General features: G+C 46.5%; 1 protein-coding gene and 1 non-coding gene across 2 annotated transcripts; both read right to left on the bottom strand.

Moving 5' to 3' along the window:
• Positions 1 to 16441: 16441 nt before the first annotated feature.
• On the bottom strand, positions 16442 to 21292 carry LOC121548297 (dynein regulatory complex subunit 4). The gene is made up of 11 exons (XM_041859728.2): positions 21161 to 21292; positions 20517 to 20609; positions 20100 to 20297; positions 19812 to 20018; positions 19609 to 19663; positions 19285 to 19490; positions 18747 to 18914; positions 18364 to 18450; positions 17587 to 17796; positions 17031 to 17096; positions 16442 to 16816 (listed from the first exon to the last, which is right to left on the bottom strand). The coding sequence occupies exons 1-11, from the start codon at positions 21161 to 21163 to the stop codon at positions 16667 to 16669; spliced, it is 1443 nt and encodes a 480-aa protein (XP_041715662.1). The 5' UTR covers positions 21164 to 21292; the 3' UTR covers positions 16442 to 16666.
• A 212-nt stretch (positions 21293 to 21504) lies between these two features.
• trnav-cac lies at positions 21505 to 21577 on the bottom strand. The gene has a single exon. It is a non-coding gene; the product is annotated as a tRNA-Val (tRNA).
• Positions 21578 to 22138: the final 561 nt, after the last annotated feature.

The following is a 22138-nucleotide window of genomic DNA, read 5'->3' on the forward strand; positions in this document are numbered from 1 at the left end:
AAAAATTAAGGGAACACTAAAATAACACATCCTAGATCTGAATGAATGAAATCATCTTATTAAATACTTTTTTCTTTACATAGTTGAATGTGCTGACAACAAAATCACACAAAAATGATCAATGGAAATCAAATGTATCAACCCATGGAGGTCTGGATTTGGAGTCACCCTCAAAATTAAAGTGGAAAACCACACTACAGGCTGATCCAACTTTGATGTAATGTCCTTAAAACAAGTCAAAATGAGGCTCAGTAGTGTGTGTGGCCTCCACGTGCCTGTATGACCTCCCTACAACGCCTGGGCATGCTCCTGATGAGGTTGCGGATGGTCTCCTGAGGGATCTCCTCCCAGACCTGGACTAAAGCATCCGCCAACTCCTGGACAGTCTGTGGTGCAACGTGGCGTTGGTGGATGGAGCGAGACATGATGTCCCAGATGTGCTCAATTGGATTCAGGTCTGGGGAACGGGCAGGCCAGTCCATAGCATCAATGCCTTCCTCTTGCAGGAACTGCTGACACACTCCAGCCACATGAGGTCTAGCATTGTCTTGCATTAGGAGGAACCCAGGGCCAATCGCACCAGCATATGGTCTCACAAGGGGTCTGAGGATCTCATCTCGGTACCTAATGGCAGTCAGGCTACCTCTGGTGAGCACATGGAGGGCTGTGCGGCCCCCAAAGAAATGCCACCCCACACCATGACTGACCCACCGCCAAACCGGTCATGCTGGAGGATGTTGCAGGCAGCAGAACGTTCTCCACGGCGTCTCCAGACTCTGTCACGTCTGTCACATGTGCTCAGTGTGAACCTGCTTTCATCTGTGAATCCAACACCAATCTTGGTGTTCTCTGGCAAATGCCAAACGTCCTGCACGGTGTTGGGCTGTAAGCACAACCCCCACCTGTGGACGTCGGGCCCTCATACCACCCTCATGGAGTCTGTTTCTGATCGTTTGAGCAGACACATGCACATTTGTGGCCTGCTGGAGGTCATTTTGCAGGGCTCTGGCAGTGCTCCTCCTGCTCCTCCTTGCACAAAGGCGGAGGTAGCAGTCCTGCTGCTGGGTTGTTGCCCTCCTACGGCCTCCTCCACGTCTCCTGATGTACTGGCCTGTCTCCTGGTAGCGCCTCCATGCTCTGGACACTACGCTGACAGACACAGCAAACCTTCTTGCCACAGCTCGCATTGATGTGCCATCCTGGATGAGCTGCACTACCTGAGCCACTTGTGTGGGTTGTAGACTCCGTCTCATGCTACCACTAGAGTGAAAGCACCGCCAGCATTCAAAAGTGACCAAAACATCAGCCAGGAAGCATAGGAACTGAGAAGTGGTCTGTGGTCACCACCTGCAAAACCAGTCCTTTATTGGGGGTGTCTTGCTAATTGCCTATAATTTCCACCTGTTGTCTATTCCATTTGCACAACAGCATGTGAAATGTATTGTCAATCAGTGTTGCTTCCTAAGTGGACAGTTTGATTTCACAGAAGTGTGATTGACTTGGAGTTACATTGTGTTGTTTAAGTGTTCCCTTTATTTTTTTGAGCAGTGTATATCACAAAATGCAAGCAGAAAGAAAAACATGGTAATAAAAACAAACACATCAATCAGTAAAAAGGTCCTCAATCAGCTTTTTAAATTGGCCTAGAGGCAGCAAAACATCACATTTCAACATTTTAAAGATTGTTCCACAGATAAGGTGCAAAAAAACTAAAAGCTGATTTACCTAACACATTAGAGACCAAAGGAATTTCCAGAGTTAGCCATCCTTTAGATCGGGTGTGGTAACTCGTATGTCTAAAGTTTAGTAATAATGTTAGGCACAATGGGACTTTTTGTAAAAGGGCTTTAAATGAAAACATAGCAATGTATCAACCTATTTGACATCAAAGAGGGCCAACCAACTTTCTGGTAGAGAATGCAGTGATGAGTACTAAAATTGTCACCCGTAATAAAGCGCAGTGTGCTATGATAACCTGTATCTAATGGCTTTAATGAAGTGGCAGCTACATTCATATAGATGATGTTGCCATAGTCTAGGACCGATAGGAACGTTGACTGAATAATCTGCTTTTTATTCTAAGCTTCTTAACTAACTCATCAATATGCTTTTTAAAAGACAGCTTTTCATCTATCCAGATGCCTAGATATTTGTATGTAGGGACATGATCAATATGGGCACCTTCCAAAGTACATATGCTTAAATCAGAGTTATTTTTATGCGCTCTTGAGAACAACATATACTTAGTTTTACTGGCATTCAATACTAATTTCAGGTCAATAAAGTTTTTCTGTAATACAATGAAGGCAGACTGTAGTTCAGATAGAGCCTGGTCAACCGTGGGGGAAAAAGCATACACAACAGTATCATTGGCATACAAGTTCAGGTAAAATTATTTTACAGACAAGTCGATATTGTTAATGGAAACAGTAAAAAGTACAGGTCCCAGATATGACCCCTGCGGGACACCTTTCGTATTATCCAGGAAACCTGATTTAACACCATCAATAGACACACATTGAGTTCTATCTGTCAAGTAATTTTTAAACCAGTTACATGCAGCCTGGTCTAGGCCAATTGAGGAAAGTCTCTGAATTAGCAATGAGTTATCAACAGTATCGAAAACCTTTGAAAGGTCAATGAAGAGGGCAGAAAAATGTTGCCTTTTATCCATACAGTCAACCACATCATTTATAACTAGGGATGCAGCAGAGATAGTTATATGACCTGGTCTAAAACCCAACTGATGTACAGTACCAGTCAAACGTTTGGACACACCTACTCATTCAAGGGTTTTTCTTTCTTTTTACTATTTTCTACATTGTAGAATAACGGGCTCGTGCAGTGGAGGAGATCTTCGTGGGCTATACTCAGCCTTGTCTCTATTAGGTTGGGTGGGGGACTCAGGTGCAGAGACGGACACACGGACAAAGAGGGTGAATTAGGATGTAGTTTATTCAGCGTGTTTTGGCAGAGAGAAGCAGTTCAGGGTGGAGTAGCTTCAGGCCGGGGTAGGAGCTGAGTGGGATGGAGAGCCAGTAGTCCTGAGAGCTGGATGACGAGGATATCAGACAACAGAGGAGCAGGTTGCGGCGTGGGAATGGCAGGCAGGCAGGCAGGCAGGCAGCAGGAACAGACGGGATCTGGTCGAAGGAGAGACAGGTTACAAACGTGGCAGAAACAACTATAATACTGAGAGAGTACAACTAAACTGAGATTTGCTGTACGGAGCCAAGTTACCACAGGTGGTGTAGGAACGAACTGGCGCTGGAGAGGTGTCCAGCCCGGGTAGATAACTGCTGGTTGATTGGTGACAATGAGCCGCAGCTGGAGGTAACTGAGCATGAGAGAGAATGGCCACGCCCCTGACCTAGATCCTCTGACTGGGCTGCACAGCAGGGGGAGACAGACACAGACAACACACACAGGGGAAAAAAGGAAAAGGGAAACAAGCGGGGGCAGGACCAACAGTGCCGGATCGTAACAGTACCCCCCCCTCAACGGGCGCCACCCGGCGACCCACCCGGCTTGTCAGGGTGGTCCCTATGGAAATCAGCCACCAGCTGAGGATCCAGTATAAATCGTCGGGGAATCCAGGACCTCTCCTCGGGACCGTATCCCTCCCAGTCCACCAGGTACTGAAGCCCTCTACCACGCCTCCGGACGTCCAGCAGTCTCCGCACCGTGTAGGCTGGATGGTCGTCAATAATCACGCGGTGGCGGAGGGGGATCCACAGGCGGACACAAAGGGCTGGAGGAGACTAGCTTCAGCTGGGACACGTGAAATGTAGGATGGACTCTCATGGCCTGGGGAAGCTTCAACCGAACAGCCGAAGGGTTGATGATGGAATCGATCTCGAAAGGACCCAAATACCGGGGCGACAGCTTACGGGAGTCAGTGCGCAGGGGGATGTTGCTGGAGGAGAGCCAGACTCGCTGACCAGGCTGGAACTGGGGGAGCGACTACCCTGTGCCTGTCCGCCACTCTCTTGTTACGCTCTGCTGTCCGTAGAAGGGCCTCACGGGTGTCCACCCACACCTTGCGGCAGCGGCGAAGGTTATCCTGAACTGACGGGATGGCTAACTCCCTTTCCTGAGACGGGAACAATGGCGGTTGGTACCCCAAAGCCGCCTCAAATGGTGAGAGGCCGGTGGCAGAGGAGGTGAGGGAATTGTGGGCATATTCGACCCACGGGAGATGTTTGGCCCAGGTGGACGGGTTCTGGGATGTCACACAGCGTAGAGCAGCCTCCAGGTCCTGATTGGTCCTCTCAGTCTGGCCATTGGACTGGGGATGAAAACCTGATGAGAGACTGACAGAGGCACCCAGAGCAGAACAAAACTCCTTCCATACCCGAGAAATGAACTGTGGGCCTCTATCGGACACTATGTCCACAGGTATTCCATGGGGACGGAATACATGTAGGACAAAAAGGTCGGCTGTCTCACTGGCAGATGGTAATTTTGGTAATGCAACAAAATGGGCAGATTTAGAGAATCTGTCCACGATGGTGAGTATGGTGTCATTACCCTCAGACAAGTCCAAGCCCACGTGAGACCAAGGACGACTCGGGACTGGGAGAGGCCGCAGCAGGCCCGAAGGAGCCCGATGGGAAGCCTTATTTTGGGCACAGATGGAACAGGCCGCCACGTATTCCCGGACGTCAGTCTCGACGGATGGCCACCAAAAGTGCCTCTTCAGTAGCGACAGTGTACGGTTCATACCAGGGTGGCAGGAGAAGCGCGAGGTGTGGATCCAGTTGAGCACTTGCGGCCGCACGGCTGCGGGAACATAGAGAAGGTCGGGGGGCCATCGGCGGTCCAGGTTCCGACTCTTGTGCCGATCGGACGAGGGACTCGATTTCCCAGTGAACAGCCGCCACCAAACAGGAAGCGGGCAGAACAGGTTCGGGATTGCTGGAGTCTTCATTGTCTGTAAACTGGCGAGAGAGAGCATCAGGCTTGACATTACGTGTGCCAGGACGATATGTTAAAATAAACTTGAACCTGCTGAAGAACAGAGCCCATCTGGCCTGACGGGAGTTTAGCCTCTTGGATGACTGGATGTAGGCCAGGTTCTTGTGGTCTGTCCAGACTATGAAGGGTTGTTCTGCTCCGTCTAGCCAGTGCCTCCACTCCTCCAACGCCAACTTGACAGCAAGCAACTCCCGGTTACCCACGTCGTAGTTCTTCTCAGCAGGGGTCAATCTCCTGGAGAAAAAGGCCACAGGATGGAGCTTCTGGTCCGTGGGGGAACGTTGTGACAGGACAGCCCCCACCCCCAAATCAGAGGCGTCCACTTCCACAATAAACTGCAAACTAGTGTCTGGATGAATAAGAACAGGTGAGGTGGAGAACAGTTCCTTCAATGTACTCACGGCTGACTCGGCCTCAGGCGTCCACAGGAATGGCACCTTAGGGGAGGTGAGCTTGGTCAGGGGGCAACCACTCGGCTGAAACCCCTGATGAAGCGGCGGTAGAAGTTGGCGAAGCCCAGGAAGCGTTAGCTGCTTCCGAGACGTGGGTGTGGGCCACTCCGCAACCGCTCTGATCTTGTCAGGGTCTGGTGACACTTGTCCCCGCTCGATAATAAAGCCCAAAAAGGGGACGGACTGCCGGTGGAACTCACATTTTTCTGCTTTCACATACAGTTTATTTTCCATGAGGCGTTGGAGAACCAGACGGACGTGGGAGACGTGTTCATCCTGTGACTGAGAGAATATTAGAATGTCATCCAAATAGACAAACACAAAACGATGTAGAAAATCCCTCAACACATCGTTAACCATGGCCTGAAACACTGCTGGGGCGTTAGTGAGACCAAATGGCATGACTAGGTATTCAAAGTGTCCGAGAGGGGGTATTGAACCCAGTCTTCCATTCGTCTCCCTGCCTGATCCTAACGAGGTGGTAAGCGTTACGCAGGTCGAGCTTGGTAAACACGGTGGCACCATGAAGGGGTTCAAATGCTGAGTTGATGAGAGGCAGGGGGTACGTATTTCTGACTGTGATGTTATTTAGTCCTCTGTAGTCAATGCAGGGGCGTAATGTTTTGTCCTTCTTCTCAACAAAAAAGAACCCAGCACCAACAGCGGAAGATGAGGGACGAATGATGCCAGAGGTTAGGGAGTCGCCTATGTAGGTTTCCATAGCTTCTCTCTCAGGGACGGGACAGATTGAAAAGCCGACTGGACGGCAAAGGGGCTCCAGGCAGTAACTCAATAGCGCAATCGTATGGCCTATGAGGTGGTAGTGAGAGTGCTTTGGATTTACTGAATACCTCGGCCAGGTCCAGGTACTCTTCAGGGACTGAAGAGAGGTCTGAGGGTTTGACAGGGGAAACAGGGGAACCTACCGAGGGCGGAATAGCCGACCCAAGGCAAGCAGAATGGCAGTGAGTGCTCCAACTGTGTATCTTGTGGTTTTGCCAGTCAATATGGGGGGTTGTGAAGGCTAAGCCAAGGGAAACCGAGGATAAGAGGGGAGGCCGAGGAGGAGACTACTTTAAACTGGATGGTTTCTTTGTGATTGCCGGACAGCACGAGAGAAACGGGGACAGTTTGGTGGGTGATGTTGGCAAACTGATGGCCGTCTATAGCGGTTACTGTTATAGGCTTAGGCAGGGGCTTAACAGGGATCTCCGCCTGAGTGACCAGGTTAACGTCAAGGAAACTATCCTCAGCACCAGAGTCAATGAGAGCAGCTAATGGGAGAGACAGATTCCTGAACTGGACTGTAGCTGGGATAACTAGACGGGGTGCTGTGGGCATTGAGTCAGGTGTAGCACTCGCAAGTACGCCCACCTTTACTTGCGAGCTTGGTCTTTTGGGCGAACCGGACAGTTAACCAGGAAATGAGTGCGGTCCCCACAGTAAATGCACTCACCAGCCCGCATGCGCCGTTCCTTTTCGGCAGGGGACAGACGAGCACGGCCTAGCTGCATGGGCTCGTCTAGTTCCGTGGAGGGATCCGCTGAGATGTGTGGGCGGTGTCCGAGTGGTGGTGTTGCTCGGGTTGCAGAAAGCGAGGAGTCCCGCCTGCGGTGCGGACCCGACCGCCCCTCTCCTGTCTCCTCTCCCGTAGCCTGTTGTCTATTCGTGTAGCAAGGGAAACGAGAGAATGAAGGTTAGCAGGCTCATCACGAACAGCTAGTTCATCCTTGATCGTGTCACTCAAACCGTTAACAAACGCTCCCTGAAGAGCTTCGTCATTCCACTTGGAATCGGCTGCCAAGGTCAAAAATCAATGGTGTATTCAGCCACGCTACCCGTGCCCTGTCGTAGCTTCAACAGTCTCTTTGTGGCGGTCCCGGCATGGTCCGGGTGATCAAACACAATTTCCAATTGAGAGGAAAAATCGTCAAACGACAGGCTGGCAATCTGCTGAGTAGAACAAGCCGCTTCTGCCCAAATCAAAGCTTTGCCCCTCAGTAACCCCAGAGCGTAATGTACCTTTGAGGATTCCGTGGAGAAGGACAGGGGCTTCTGTTGGAACACCAAGCGGCACTGAAGCAGGAAACCACGGCATTTGTTCAGGTCCCCGGTGAAAGGTTCAGGTGGGGTTGTAGGGGGGTTCCCGAAGGGCAGGAGCGGAAGCCGAGCCTGGAGCCACTGTAGGAGGAACAGGTGGAGGAGAAACAGAGGGAGGAATGGTAGTGAGTGTTACCAGGTTAGCTACCTGAGAGGTGAGATGAGATACTTGATCCAACAACTGCTGGTTGTTATCCAATAGAGTCCGGATGAGTTGGTCGTGTTGTCCCAATAACATTCCCTGTGAATGGAGGGCGCGTTGTACGCCATCACCCGTTGTTTCATGTGGCATCTCTGCTGAGTCCATGATTGGCCAGTTCGTTCTATTAGGTTGGGTGGGGGACTCAGGTGCAGAGACGGACACACGGACAAAGAGGGTGAATTAGGATGTAGTTTATTCAGCGTGTTTTGGCAGAGAGAAGCAGTTCAGGGTGGAGTAGCTTCAGGCCGGGGTAGGAGCTGAGTGGGGTGGAGAGCCAGTAGTCCTGAGAGCTGGATGACGAGGATATCAGACAACAGAGGAGCAGGTTGCGGCGTGGGAATGGCAGGCAGGCAGGCAGGCAGGCAGCAGGAACAGACGGGATCTGGTCGAAGGAGAGACAGGTTACAAACGTGGCAGAAACAACTATAATACTGAGAGAGTACAACTAAACTGAGATTTGCTGTACGGAGCCAAGTTACCACAGGTGGTGTAGGAACGAACTGGCGCTGGAGAGGTGTCCAGCCCGGGTAGATAACTGCTGGTTGATTGGTGACAATGAGCCGCAGCTGGAGGTAACTGAGCATGAGAGAGAATGGCCACGCCCCCTGACCTAGATCCTCTGACTGGGCTGCACAGCAGGGGGAGACAGACACAGACAACACACACAGGGGAAAAAAGGAAAAGGGAAACAAGCGGGGGCAGGACCAACAGTGCCGGATCGTAACAGTCTCAGGGTAGTAGGTTGGTGGTCTGTTGATATCCCTCTGGTTGTGTGGGCGCTGTGCTTTGGCAAAGTGGCTGGGGTTATATCCTGCCTGTCCGGGGAAATCGTTGGATGGGGCCACAGTGTCTCCCGACCCCCCCTGTCTCAGCCTCCAGTATCTATACTGCAATAGTCTATGTGCCGGGGGGCTAGGGTCAGTCTGTTATATCTGGTGTTATTCTCCTGTCTTATCCGGTGTCCTGTGTGAATTTAAGTATGCTCCCTCTAATTCTCTCTCTCTCCCTCTCTCCCTCCCCTCCCGGAGGACCTGAGCCCTAGGACCATGCCTCAGGACTACCTGGCCTGATGACACCTTGCTGTCCCCAGTCCACCTGGTCGTGCTGCTGCTCCAGTTTCCACTCTTCTGCCTGCGGCTACGGAACCCTGACCTGTTCACTGGACGTGCTACCTTGTCCCAGACCTGCTGTTTTCAACTCTCTCTCTCTCTCTCTAACGCACTTGCTATTTCAACCTCTAAATTCCCGACTATGAAAAGCCAAGTGCCATTTACTCCTGATGTACTGACCTGTTGCAACCTCTACAACCACTGTGATTATTATTTGGCCCTGCTGGTCACCAATGAACGTTTCAACATCTTGGAGAAAAAACTGGCCTTAATGGCCATGTACTGTTATAATCTCCACCCGGCACAGCCAGAAGGGGCCACCCTTTCAGAGCCTGGTTCCTCACTAGGTTTCTTCCTAGGTGTCTGCCTTTCTAGGGAGTTTTTTCTAGCCACCGTGCTTCTACATCTGCATTGCTTGCTGTTTGGGGTTTTAGGCTGGGTTTCTGTATAGTACTTTGTGACATATGCTGATTTAAAAAGGGCTTTATAAATAATTTGATTGATTGATGTAGTAACCAAAAAAGTGTTAAACAAATCAAAGTATATTTTTTATTTGCGATTCTTCAAAGTAGCCACCCTTTGCCTTGATGACAGCTTTGCACACTCTTGGCATTCCCTCAACAAGCTTCATGAGGTAGTCACCTGGAATGCATTTCAATTACCAGGTGTGCCTTGTTAAAAGTTTGTTTGTGGAATTTATTTCCTTCTTAATGCATTTGAGCCAATCAGTTGTGTTGTGACAAGATGGGGGTTGTATACAGAAGATAGAAATATTTGGTAAAAGACCAAGTCCATATTATGGCAAGAACAGCTCAAATAAGCAATGAGAAACGACAGTCCATCATTACTTTAAGACATGAAGGTCAGTCAATCTGGAAAATTTCAAGAACTTTGAAAGTTTCTTCAAGTGCAGTCGCAAAAACCATCAAGCGCTATGATGAAACTGGCTCTCATGAGGACCACCACAGGAAAGGAAGACCCAGAGTTACCTCTGCTGCAGAGGATTAGTTAATTAGAGTTACCAGCCTCAGATTGCAGCCCAAATAAATGCTTCACAGAGTTCAAGTAACAGACACATCTCAACATCAACTGTTCAGAGGAACCTGCGTGAATCAGGCCTTCATGGTCGAATTGCTGCAAAGAAACCACTACTAAAGGACACCAATAAGAAGAAGAGACTTGCTTGGGCCAAGAAGCACGAGCAATGGACATTAGACCGGTGGAAATCTGTCCTTTGGTCTGATGAGTCCAAATGTGAGATGTCTTTGTGAGACGCAGAGTAGGTGAATGGATGATCTCCACATGTGTGGTTCCCACCGTGAAGCATGGAGGAGGAGGTGTGATGGTGTGGGGGTGCTTTGCTGGTGACATTGTCTGTGATTTATTTCGAATTCAAGGCACACTTAACCAGCATGGCTACCACAGCATTCTGCAGCGATACGCCATCCCATCTGGTTTGGGCTTAGTGGGACTACCATTTGTTTTTCAACAGGACAATGACCAAACACACCTCCAGGCTGTGTAAGGGCTATTTGACCAAGAAGGAGAGTGATGGAGTGCTGCATCAGATGACCTGGCCTCCACAATCACCCGACCTCAACCCAATTGAGATGGTTTGGGATGAATTGGACCGCAGAGTGAAGGAAAATCAGCCAACAAGTACTTAGCAAATGTGGGAACTCATGACTGTTGGAAAAGCATTCCTCATGAAGCTGGTTGAGAGAATGCCAAGAGAGTGCAAAGCCGTCATCAAGGCAAAGGGTGCTACTTTGAAGAATCTCAAATATAAAATATATTTTGATTAGTTTAACACTTTTTTGGTTACTACATGATTTCATATGTGTTATTTCATAGTTTTGATGTCTTCACAATTATTCTACAATGTAGAAAATAGTAAAAATAAAGAAAAACCTTTGAATGAGTAGGTGTGTCCAAACGTTTGACTAGTACTGTACATTTAGTATACATTTAAAAGATAAGAAAGATCTTAGCTGAGAATTAATCAAGGATTCTAATATTTTAGCTAGGCAAGAAAGTTTAGAAATAGGGCGATAATTATTTAGGTCACAAAGGTCACCAACTTTGTGAAGGGGGAGTACATGGGCCGCCTTCCAAACCTTGGGTATAGTACCAGATTTAATCGTCAGTGAAAGAGAGCGACCCGACTCTACGTACACTATATATACAAAAGTATGTGGACACCCCTTCAAATGAGTGGATTTGGCTATTTCAGCCACACCCGTTGCTGACAGGTGTATAAAATCGAGCACACAGCCATGCAATCTCCATAGACAAACATTGGCAGTAGAATGGCCTTATTGAAGAGCACAGTGACTTTCCAAATGGCACCGTCATAGGATGCCACCTTTCCAACAAGTCAGTTTGTCAAACTTCTGCCCTGTAAAGCTGCCCCGGTCAACTGTAAGTGCTGTTATTGTGAAGTGGAAATGTCTAGGAGCAACAACGGCTCAGCCACAAAGTGCTAGGCCACACAAGCTCACTGTACTTAACTAAAAATACTTTAAAGTACTACTTAACTAGTTTTTTGGGGGTGTCTGTACTTTACTTTACTATTTAAATGTTTGACTACTTTTACTTTTACTTCACTACATTCTTAAAGAAAATAATGTACTTTTTACTCCATACATGTTTCCCTGACACCCAAAAGTACTTGTTACATTTCGAATGCTTAGTAAGACAGGAAAATGGTCCAATTCACACACTTATCAAGAGAACATCCCTGGTCATCCCTACTACCTCTGATCTGGCAGACTCTCTAAACACAAATGCTTAGTTTGTAAATTATGTCTGAGTGTTGGAGTGTGGCCCTGGCTATCCGTAAATTTACACAAAAAAACATTTAAAAATGTGCCGTCTGGTTTGCTTAATATAAGGACTGTGAAATGATTCATACTTTTACTTTTGATACTTAAGTATATTTTCGCATATACATTTACTTTTGATACTTAAGTATATTTAAAACCAAATACTTTTAGACTTTTACTCAAGTAGTATTTTACTTTCACTTGAGTCATTTTCTATTAAGGTATCTTTACTTTTACTCAAGTATGACAATTGGGTACTTTTTCCACCACTGCAAGCTCACAGAAAGGGACCGCCAAGTGCTGAAGCGTGTAGCGCGTAAAAAGTGTCTGTCCTCGGTTGCAACACTCACTACCGAATTGCCATAATAATCATTGGCCAGTAGGGATAATTCAATAAAACCACAAGTCCAAATCCCTATCTCCATCCATGGCTAATTTAGCAAAGGGCCAATTTTAGCTAGCTGGCTAGCTAGCCACCGGAGGACAACAACACAACGAGATGCAACAATTCAAGTTTCTCTGTCAATGATGTATGGTCTCAATGGGTTTTGATAGGAGTCATGCCAAATCCAAGCTGGCTTCCCTTGACACTTTTTTTTGGTACGCCAGGACCATTAACAGTTGAGCTCGCTCAATTTAGCTCAACGCTGATTGGCTAATTTTGTGTACTTTTTTGTCAAGGGAGGCCAGATGCTCGCTGGCTTCCATTGCCTTCAATGCTACGGGCGGCAACAATGTCATACTCGTTTGGACCAGACAGCATCAGATAGACGGCCTACACGTAGAGAGACAGAAGGGCGCTGTTTCGCTAGCTTGGATGCTTTCTCCTGTGAGATGCATTCAGCCTCTTGCAAATTGAAGGAAAATTATGCAACACAGAGTGACAAAAGATAAATAATTTAATGTATTTTGTATTTTTCTTGGTCTTTTTGGGGGGAAGCCTGGCTTCCCTTGGCATCCATGAATACATGTCACTGCACTAAAGGTAATAATAGCCAATACTAATAACAACTTCAGCATATAACATTGTAATTAGCTACATAGTGATATACAAAGCCAAGCTAATCAACAACGATAACTTACTCTGTGTTCAAGCATTAATTTACATTTTAGTCATTTAGCAGACGCTCTTATCCAGAGCGACTTACAGTTAGTGAGTGCATATATTTTTCAAACTGGCCCCCCGTGGGAAACGAACCCACAACCCTGGCGTTGCAAATGCAATGCTCTACCAACTGAGCTATATGGGGCCATTCCATGCACATATGTCCACCCACACTCACAGACTGGAATAACAAATTCAGGTATACCAATATTTACTCCCTTGGAGAGTGTGGGTCAGGCTGGCTAGCCAATCAGGACCTGGAGAGACTGCATGGCTAGAGCGTGCACAGGAGTGAATCACATAGCTATTGTCTGATTGGCTGAAGCCATGAGCTGGAGGAGAGATTGATCTCCCAAGTGAGGGGGAGAAAGGGTGAGGATGGGTGAGAGTCAGACAGCGTGGCTCCAGAAAGCAAATAATCAAACGCTCACACAAACAGTGATATAGCATCCTGTAGCGCCCTCGGCAGGGGGATTCTGTAACAGCCACCCCTAAATATGTGCAGCATATTTACAAAGAGAAAGGATTCCACTGCCTGAATGTCAGTAGTGGTGCTCCCTGCCTCCCCATGTAGTTACTCCATTCAGCCTATCCATCAGCTGCAGGTCAGGAACAGCCAGAGGACAGAGGGCTTAAGGTGTCCATGCGGGTGGGTGGGGGGAGCGGAGGTTCCCCAACTGAGGCATGCAAGTCCCCCAGTGCAGGAACCAGAGGAAGGCCCAGGGCAAGCCCCGGAGTAGGCCCCAACGGTAGACCCAGGGTCAGATCAGGAGGCAGTGCTGGTGAGTCCAGGGCAGATGGTGGATCAGCTCAGATTCCAGGAGCAGGAATGGGTAGCTCCTGGGACAGGACACTGGAGTGCGAAGTCTGGGTGGTCGGACCCAGTGAGGTCTGGTGTGTCCCCCACAATCACGTCAGGGGTTGAGTCCAGCGGCAGCAGGACCAGGTTGGGAGCTGGGTCAGGTGGTGCACGCTGGGCAGGGGTATCCTGGACACAGAACGGGATCCAGGGCTGTGGCTAGGTCAGGTGAAGCTGCACTGTCAGTGCTGTGGTTGGGTCCCCCCATGGGCCCAGGCCATGGCTGGACCGGTCATCGGGTTAAGCAGCAGACAGGTCTGGTGCTGCTGGAGGGTCCCCTAGTGCACAGGCAGAGAGTCAGAGGCAGACAGGTCCTCTGCCGCTGGTGACGACTCGCCGGGTTATTTTAGCTGGTGATGATCTGGTGGTGGTGAGGAACAGGGTCCAGTCAGCAACATAGACCCACTACCGTGTGGCGATGCTGCTGGAATCCCATAGGCCACCCGAGCCGGGGAGAGGGTTCCCCCAGACTCCACAGCAGTGGAGGGGGGATCGGGAAAATAATAGAAGTAGAAGGCAACTCCTGAGCACCAGCGGGGGCCGAGGACATGACATGTCCCTGCCTGGTCTCAGTTGAAGCCCCACCTGATGCTGAATAGTATCCCACAGATGGAGGAGAGGGGACAAAGGGTCCATGCTGCACCGTTGGCAGGTGTGGGGTTCCCATAGGCTCCAGAGAGGGGGTATAATCCACATGGTAGTAGTCCACTGGATACCCCGGAACCATACTCCACTGGACCGCAGGTGGGCAGTGCGGAAAGTACCCTGTGTAGTCTCTGTGGGCTGCCATATTGTAGTGGTGTCAGAAAAAGTCACAAATCCGGCGAGGCAAAGGACCATGAAAGAGCGACCCGGCTCTACATATTTTACTGGTTTGTGACTCACTGACACCGCCCCCGGTTAGAGGGGAATAAAGCAGGAATTATAATCACACACAGGAGAAGATTAACATGGGTATGTACATGGGTATGGTTCTGTAAAGATGATAATTCTGTAGTGCAATAATAACAACAGCAGAGTTAATGTACACATATTACCTAATACCATAGAAATGGGCCATAGTTCGGTTAAAAATATGGGTTAATGATTCAGCAATCGGTGGGCAGAGAGCTGCAGCAAAAATGTATCAAGCATATCAGCCCGTTATTTTTGCTTCATAAATCTTAAGCAAGGCATCTAGCACATCACATATAGTAAATTGTTGAAATTAAAACAAAGATTCACTAGAAGTTGACAGGTTTACCATCGAGTCAGCTAGAGGCTGGCAGAGGGAAGAGCAGTTGATTGACTGACCAGGGTCAATTAAATCACTGTTTCTCTCAAATAAAAAGCCTGCAGAGATAAAATGATGATTAAAAGCATTATTTTCAGTTATGATGTCAGAATCAGACAGAACTTGCTTAGGCAAGGAAGAAGAGGAATTTGTACACTTTAGTCCATGTATTGTTTTCCAAAATGTAGAAGGATCACCAGCAGAGTCAGAGATAGAACTTAAATAGTAGCTTGATTTAGCTTTCTTGAGATAGTACATCTGTTTCTCAATTGTCTGAAAGATTGCCAGTCCACTACAGAGTCAGTTGTCCTTGCTTTGGCCCAGGCCTGATATCTCATCTGAATGAGATCAGATAGCTCTGAAGAAAACCAAGAGTTAGAGCTATCTTTGACTCTGAATTATTTTAAAGGGGCGTGTTTATCTGTCAGATAAATAAATATGGAGGATACATTTTCTAGAGCCAACTCAGGGTCTGGAATGCAGGAGACAGTGGCTAAATCAGAGTATAACATGTAATGTAAAAACCCTTGGGGAGAAAACTTTTTAAAAAGTGTCTTGAAATGAGAAACTTGAACCCTGTGTATATAGCGAAGTTAAGCCTACTCATTGTGTATTTATTCCTTGAGTTATTTTTCTATGATTTTCATATTTTTCTCTCTGCATTGTTGTAAGTAAGCATTTCACTGTTAGTCTACACTTGTTGTTTACGAAGCATGTGACAAATAACATGTGATTTGAATGTGAAACTTGGCTGCAAAATGGAAAAGGAACTTTTCCCCTCTTTCCTTTGTCAATAAAGCCAGTAGTATCACATACTGTACTCACAGTCTTTGGTAGTATAGAGCTCGCCAGCTTGTAGTCCTAAAAAGCGGAAATGATTTACCTCTGGTTCGTTCAGCCATTCCTATGGGCAAAATGAATGGGGAAAGAATAGGGTTTTGGAATAAACGCAGAAAATAAGTTCTGAAGAAATCACAGGCTTATGAGCGCTTATACGTTTTGTTCTATGAGATAATATCAGTCAGTTAACGTGACCTTTTTGAATTATGAAGCCTTTATGGGTGTCGTTTTTTTTTAATTACATAAATGCTTTAAAATTCACAAAAGTGATGGTAGCTGATGAAGATTATCTTATAGAACAAAACGTATAAGATCTCCTAAACCTGTGTTTACCAGACCTTATTTTTAGCGTTAATCCAAAAACCCTCCAAAAACACCATTCATTTTCCCATAGGCTTTGTTCAACGAACCATGCTAGAATTACTGCCTACAAAAAGACGCCATTACTATTGCTCTCTATAGCAGGCTCCTCAGAAAAATTACTTTGTTGACAGTGAGACTCAGGAAATCCTGATAAGAGTTGGGGTTTGATGGTCCTGATGATATGCTTATCTACCTTGGTGCCTATGTTGCAGGTTTTTGCCTGTCCTTCACATTTAGTGAGATGACTGGACCAACATGGATCTCATCTCGGCATAAAAACATAGATATTGTTGTTCATTCACCATGTGTGCGTATATACACATACAGCAGCTGAGATACTGTTTGAAATATTTTTATTTGGAAATGTTTACAGTGTGATGGAAAAAGACAAGTTCATCTTCGCAAATACGAAGTTGCTGTTGATCTTCAGTAGTACTTCTATCAAACGTTACAATAAAGAGAGCGAGTGGTAGAAAGAAGAGTCACATTAGCACTGCAGTAAGTGATAGTCTGTGTGGGTCAGGGGAGTGTTTGTGTCTCTGAACCCAGGCTGGGGGACTCTCATGTGGGGGCAGACACCAGGCCTGCGGGGCCCTGGCCCAGGGAGTGTCCAGCCACACTGCTCTCCAGTGGCTTGAAGCCCAGCTCCTCCATAGGGATCCCAAAGGCCTGCAGCTTGGCCTCATAGGTCCTCAGCAGGTCATTATGGGCCTGCCCATCAGACAGAGATGTTAACATTTTTAGAGAGAGTTACAGTATATTGACAGACGCTATTATCACTTTTGTCTATAAAGATGAGAATGTATTGATTTTGGATTGGTTAGTTATTCTATTACATAGTTATAATACTGCAGTTTTCCCCTTAATGTACAAAACTAAATAGGGTTCAGACCCAAAAGGCATTGTATTCCGCCAATGTCCTCACCTTACAAACCCGCACCAACTCATACTGCAAGTCTTTGATCGCGATGTTCTTGGAGTCCAAAACTTCCTGCAAGAAAAAAAACAAATAGAGTTGTTCGGCTGCAGAATAGTCTACCGTAGCTTCCTCCAGTAACTACATTCACAGGCAAGGTTTGCAATTTGATGTGGTTGAAGCCACTTGATTATCAGCTTCTAGGGCAGTAGAGTATAGAAACCTGATAGCAAGGACTTAGCAACAGCAAACATACTCACACGATGGAATGAAGATCACATTTTTCTGTTAAGAACACTTCTCTGTTTTAATCTTGAATGACAACTTGGCCTTTATCCAGTATCCACCACAAAGCAGGATTTATGAGGTGTGGTGCTAGTTGTTTTCACAACTCTACTGTTAGCTCAACACAAGAGTAGGGTACTAGGGTAGCGTTTTTGGTATGATGGAGTTGTGTAGTCTTGTGTAGTCAGAGTGGTTAGGGTTAAGGTTGTGGTTAGGGTTGAACCAGGATGTGGACATGAAGCTAGGGTTAGGGTTAGGTAGCACAGAGAGGGTAGCATACCTCCAGTTTGCGTGTGACCACACTGAGGGCGGTGTGGTCCAGGTTGGAGGCAGACAGCACCTCGTTGAGCTGAGCCTCCTTCTTCTCCAGGGTGTTGGTCAGAGCCCCCAGTTTCCTCTCCAACAGGAGGTTCTTAAAGCCACTCTTCTGCTGCACCTCCTGGATGGCCTGGGTGAACTTTTTATACAGGTCATCACGCTCCACCTGGACCTGCACCACACAGACAAAAGGGTTGGCTCAGCTCAGTTAGAAACACATATCAGTTAAGCATGGATCAATTTGATAGAATTACATTCGATTCAATTCTGTTCCATTTTATGGTGTAGCCATTGTATGGGTGCAAAGTGTCCAGTTACTAGGACGTTTTTAGTCACCCCAATAAACTGTCTGTGTAGTTGGTTTGTGCTGTGGTCTCAGAAAAAGACCTGTACACAGGGCAAAAGGACTCATCCTTGAACTCTGTAATCACGTCACAGGAAACAATTGTAGGAAAACTCCCCTTTTTTTTAAATTAGATTGGAACACAGATTTCAGTGTAGACGCCTTTTCAGTTCTAACCCTTAATAATTGGCACTGTGTTCATGAGATTTTCTCAGATTCTCTCTGTCCCAAATTTGAAAAGGCTAAACATTCTGTTGTCAATCAAGTGACAATCAAGTGACAACAGTTTATGGAACATGTGAGGACAAAAGCCTTTCTCATAACAAACCAGAGTTTGTGTGCATGTGAGCGTGTGTGTACGCTTGTACGTGTGTGTGTGTAATTGTAGCTTCTCACCTTACTAAACCTCTGTTCTAGCACTTCGTGTTCCCACCTTAGGTCTTTCATCTCCTTGTCTGCGACCTTCAGACGTGCTTTGGCCCCCTGTCAAGACAGGCACCGTCACCATCACTCCTGTTTACTTTTGCCAAGTACCCTACTACATTTTTATTCACTCTCAGATACACCCAACACAAACTATTCATCATAGAACATTTGAGGGAATTTTACTTCTCCATGTTGCTATATGAATCTTTTTTATACATATTTGTCATACTGCAACATTGTTGCTCGTTGCTATAAATCTTCTGTTTAATTACCATATAACCAGATATCATGTATTCTATTCTGTGTTTATGTGTGTGTGTGTGTGTGTGTGTGTGTGTCTGTGTGTAACCCACCGCCAGTGAGGTCTTGTCCTTCTCGTAGTTGCCCAGTTGTTTTTGCAGCTCGGTCACCTCCTCCTTGGCCCTCTGCAGGGGCTCTGTCAAGCGCTTGTTCTGCAGCAGCACCTCTGCCATGTCCTTCTCCAGACGCTCCTCCTTCCTCTTCATTTCCTCCATTTGTTCCTGACACAGACCATGTAAACAACTGGTTGCTAGCTTGTATTGGATTGAAGTGTTAGTGTAACAAACACAGTTTGCCCTCCAGGGCTCCAAACCCTGGCCACTGTCAGTCAGGAACACCACACAGTGAACACTTCTGCTAAAGACCAGGCCCTATCAGTAATCATGCACCTCTCTGTTACCCCTCAGTGCATTGGTGATATCGTCTTATAATACACACGTGAGTTGTGAGTTGATGAGGCCTAGGTTAGGTTTGATGATACAGTACGTTGAGGAATTTATAATCCTCAGTCAGTTGATTGGGCCTAGGTTAATGTTATTGAGTAGAACAAATACCTTAGTTATTAGCTGATATTGTTGTGGTATTGCTAACCTTGAGTGAGTTAATGAGGGCCAGGTTGTTGAGGGTGATGTCGTTGTAGTAGTTCTTGATGTCGCTGAAGGCCTTCTCGTGGTTCTTCATCAGCGTGTTGATATGGCTGTTCTTCCTCTCCTCGATCTCATGGATCTCTGTCTTCCTCCTCAGGTCCTGCTCCTGACGCAGCACCTGCATCTTCTTCTCATACTTGGCCTCAATTTCTACTCAGCAGGTCAGTCAAATGGCAATAGACAGAGAGAGATGGCTATGTTTCATATTTTGGGTATATGTACGCATGTGAGTACAGTTTAACGGCAACACAGGCACAGGTATAATCACCTCTCACTTGTCTCTCAAAGTCATTTCTCGTTTTGGTAATTTCCTGGTTGTTTTTCTGTTAAAACAGAAATGGAAAGAATTTACAATCAATGCAATGTCACCATAGACATGTGTGGAAAGCAAATATGATAAAATGGCAGAATATTGATTTGAGTGGTGAGAAGCTCATATTAACAGAGAGAGAGCGAGACGAGGCCACGCACCAGTTTGAGGCCCATGACGAGGTTCTCGTTAGAGAGCTCCTGCTCCTTAAAGTCCACCTTGAGGGTGCGCATGCCCTTGCAGAGCTCGTTCTCCAGGTCGGCGTGCTCTTTCTGCATCAGCTTGGTAGAGACCACGCCCTCTCCCTTCAGCTCTGAGATGCTGTTCTGGTGCTCATATAGCAGATGCTTCACTTTCTGCTTGTACACCTGAGGAACAGAACAGTAACAGTAAGGACCCTTATAATTATTATAATGTGGTTAAACACTGTTTGTGTGTCTGTACTATACCTTGATCTCTACTTGGTGGCACTCCTCAGCCTCTTCCATCTCCCGGTCTCTGTTCCGCAGGTCTGCCTTCCTCTCGTCCAGGTGTCTCTTTGTGATCTCCCAGAAGGTGTGGATCTTGTCCCTCTCCAGCTGGAAGTAGTTCCTCTCCTCCCTCTCTCTGTCCAGCTCCTCCCGCAGCCGCACAATGTGCTCCTCCAGCTGACACAAAGAACATCATCATGTAGATTCAGATAACCATATGCTATGCAGTATAACCCATGGATTATCAAGCAAATGGTTGATTTGGTATAGTTGCTGCTCAGTAGCTAGTACAGTACTTGTTTGCACGATGTATGTTTGCACAGTTAGCTATCACTGAACTAGTAATGGAGCATCTGAGTGTAGCTAATGTGTAGAGTTGCATGAAATAACACCGACCTGCTCCTTCGACATCTCCTCCGTGGAAAGGCCATCTACTACTGTGGGCGTCTTCCTTTTGGCAGACTTGGCTGCGGCCTTCTTTTTGGGTGGCTGTAATGCAACGAAATCTAAAAATGTTACTTCTAACTACCGAGCTAGATAAAAGGTAGCGGATTAAACTCCACTCCATGGTGAAGGAAGTTTCTGATAAATACCCTTTGTGGAATCTAGCTGGCTAACGTTACATCGATTCGCCCAAGGTCAATAACGTTAACAGTAACGTTAGTTCAAAAATGACGCCCACCATGTACCTATGTTTTTCCTCAGAAATTGCGTGCCTTTCTTTGATGGCTGAAATACACACTTTTTCAATAAACGTTAATCAAATACAACCACCGACTGGTCTCGGCTCCACTCCGTGGTTAAGTTAATTATAAACTTCCTTTATCATTGAGTGGAGTTTAGTCCGTTTACGTTAGCTAGCTACAATGCAGGCTTGCATGTATTCATGACGCTAGATTAACATTACAGTAGCTGGCTAGCTAACGTCAATTAGCTAAACGCTAACGTTACCACACTGGCTTTCACACACCAGACTGCACTACAATGAGTCTGACTGTAACGCTTTACTATATTGTTGAAAAGAGAATACACGTACTTACCATTCTGAAATATTGCTACCACGCACAGATATAGCTGATTTCTGAAAAGGGACTATTTTTGAAAAAGTAAACAGCTAGCATGCTGCCTGGCTAAACACATCCATCTGTGACAGCCCGAACAACAACAAAGTATCGTCATGGTAACGTTGATGACTATCTCGCGAGACTGCTCTGTAACAGATCTTTTCGTTTCGCTACTTTTGTAATATCTCTCCTGACTGCATTTTCACTATGTTTTAGATAATGTAACGTTGGCCGAAGAAATTAAACCACTGAATTGTGTTTCGTTCCGCTACTTTTGTAATATCTCTCCTGACTGCATTTTCACTATGCATTAAAAAATATGTTTCCGCCCGGTTTCGAACCGGGGACCTTTCGCGTGTGAGGCGAACGTGATAACCACTACACTACGGAAACCGATATATGTATTTTACCTCAACTCTATCTTAATGGTTCTTCCAGTTTTCTCTCTTCACCTCATTTAATTTGTTTTGAGAAAGAGGCATGGAGAGAGGATGTGAAGAATCAAGGAAATATAATTTGAGATACACCCATGGACTGACTGATCGAGGTAATCAGAAATCTGTATACAATGACGAGATGCTCATGTCTCCGCCCTAACAACGCGACAAGTGTAGGTCTGCTTAAACCCATAGCCCATAGAAACGCATTGGGTTTATTTTGGCGAGAGATAGCTAACCCTCTCGCTTCGCCTCTTCTTCTCAAGTATTATATGGACGATGGTTAATTCAGTTTTCACTGTAAATTCTAACTAAAATAATTATAACAGATTAGGTTTTCATTGGCATGATGATGGGAGCTAAGATATTATACTTTTTTTTTTATCGACATGACAAATAAATGTTTGAACTTTAGTTATATCGTTAACATCAACTTCGGAATGTGTGTTGAGAAATAATTAATTGAAGTTGGAATATTTGTGACATTTTGGCCTTACCCATGCCTCCTTTAAGACTC

The sequence above is a fragment of the Coregonus clupeaformis genome, unplaced genomic scaffold (assembly GCF_020615455.1).
Source record: "Coregonus clupeaformis isolate EN_2021a unplaced genomic scaffold, ASM2061545v1 scaf0385, whole genome shotgun sequence".
In the NCBI taxonomy this organism is placed as follows: domain Eukaryota; kingdom Metazoa; phylum Chordata; class Actinopteri; order Salmoniformes; family Salmonidae; genus Coregonus; species Coregonus clupeaformis.

What these genes read in the sequence shown, in the direction of transcription:
- LOC121548297 (XM_041859728.2), bottom strand. An exon ending in GCCACCAAGTAGAGATCAAG is followed by an intron (nt 20,019 to 20,099) that starts GTATAGTACAGA and finishes TCTGTTCCTCAG; the next exon opens with GTGTACAAGCAGAAAGTGAA. An exon ending in TCGTCATGGGCCTCAAACTG is followed by an intron (nt 19,664 to 19,811) that starts GTGCGTGGCCTC and finishes CTGTTTTAACAG; the next exon opens with AAAAACAACCAGGAAATTAC.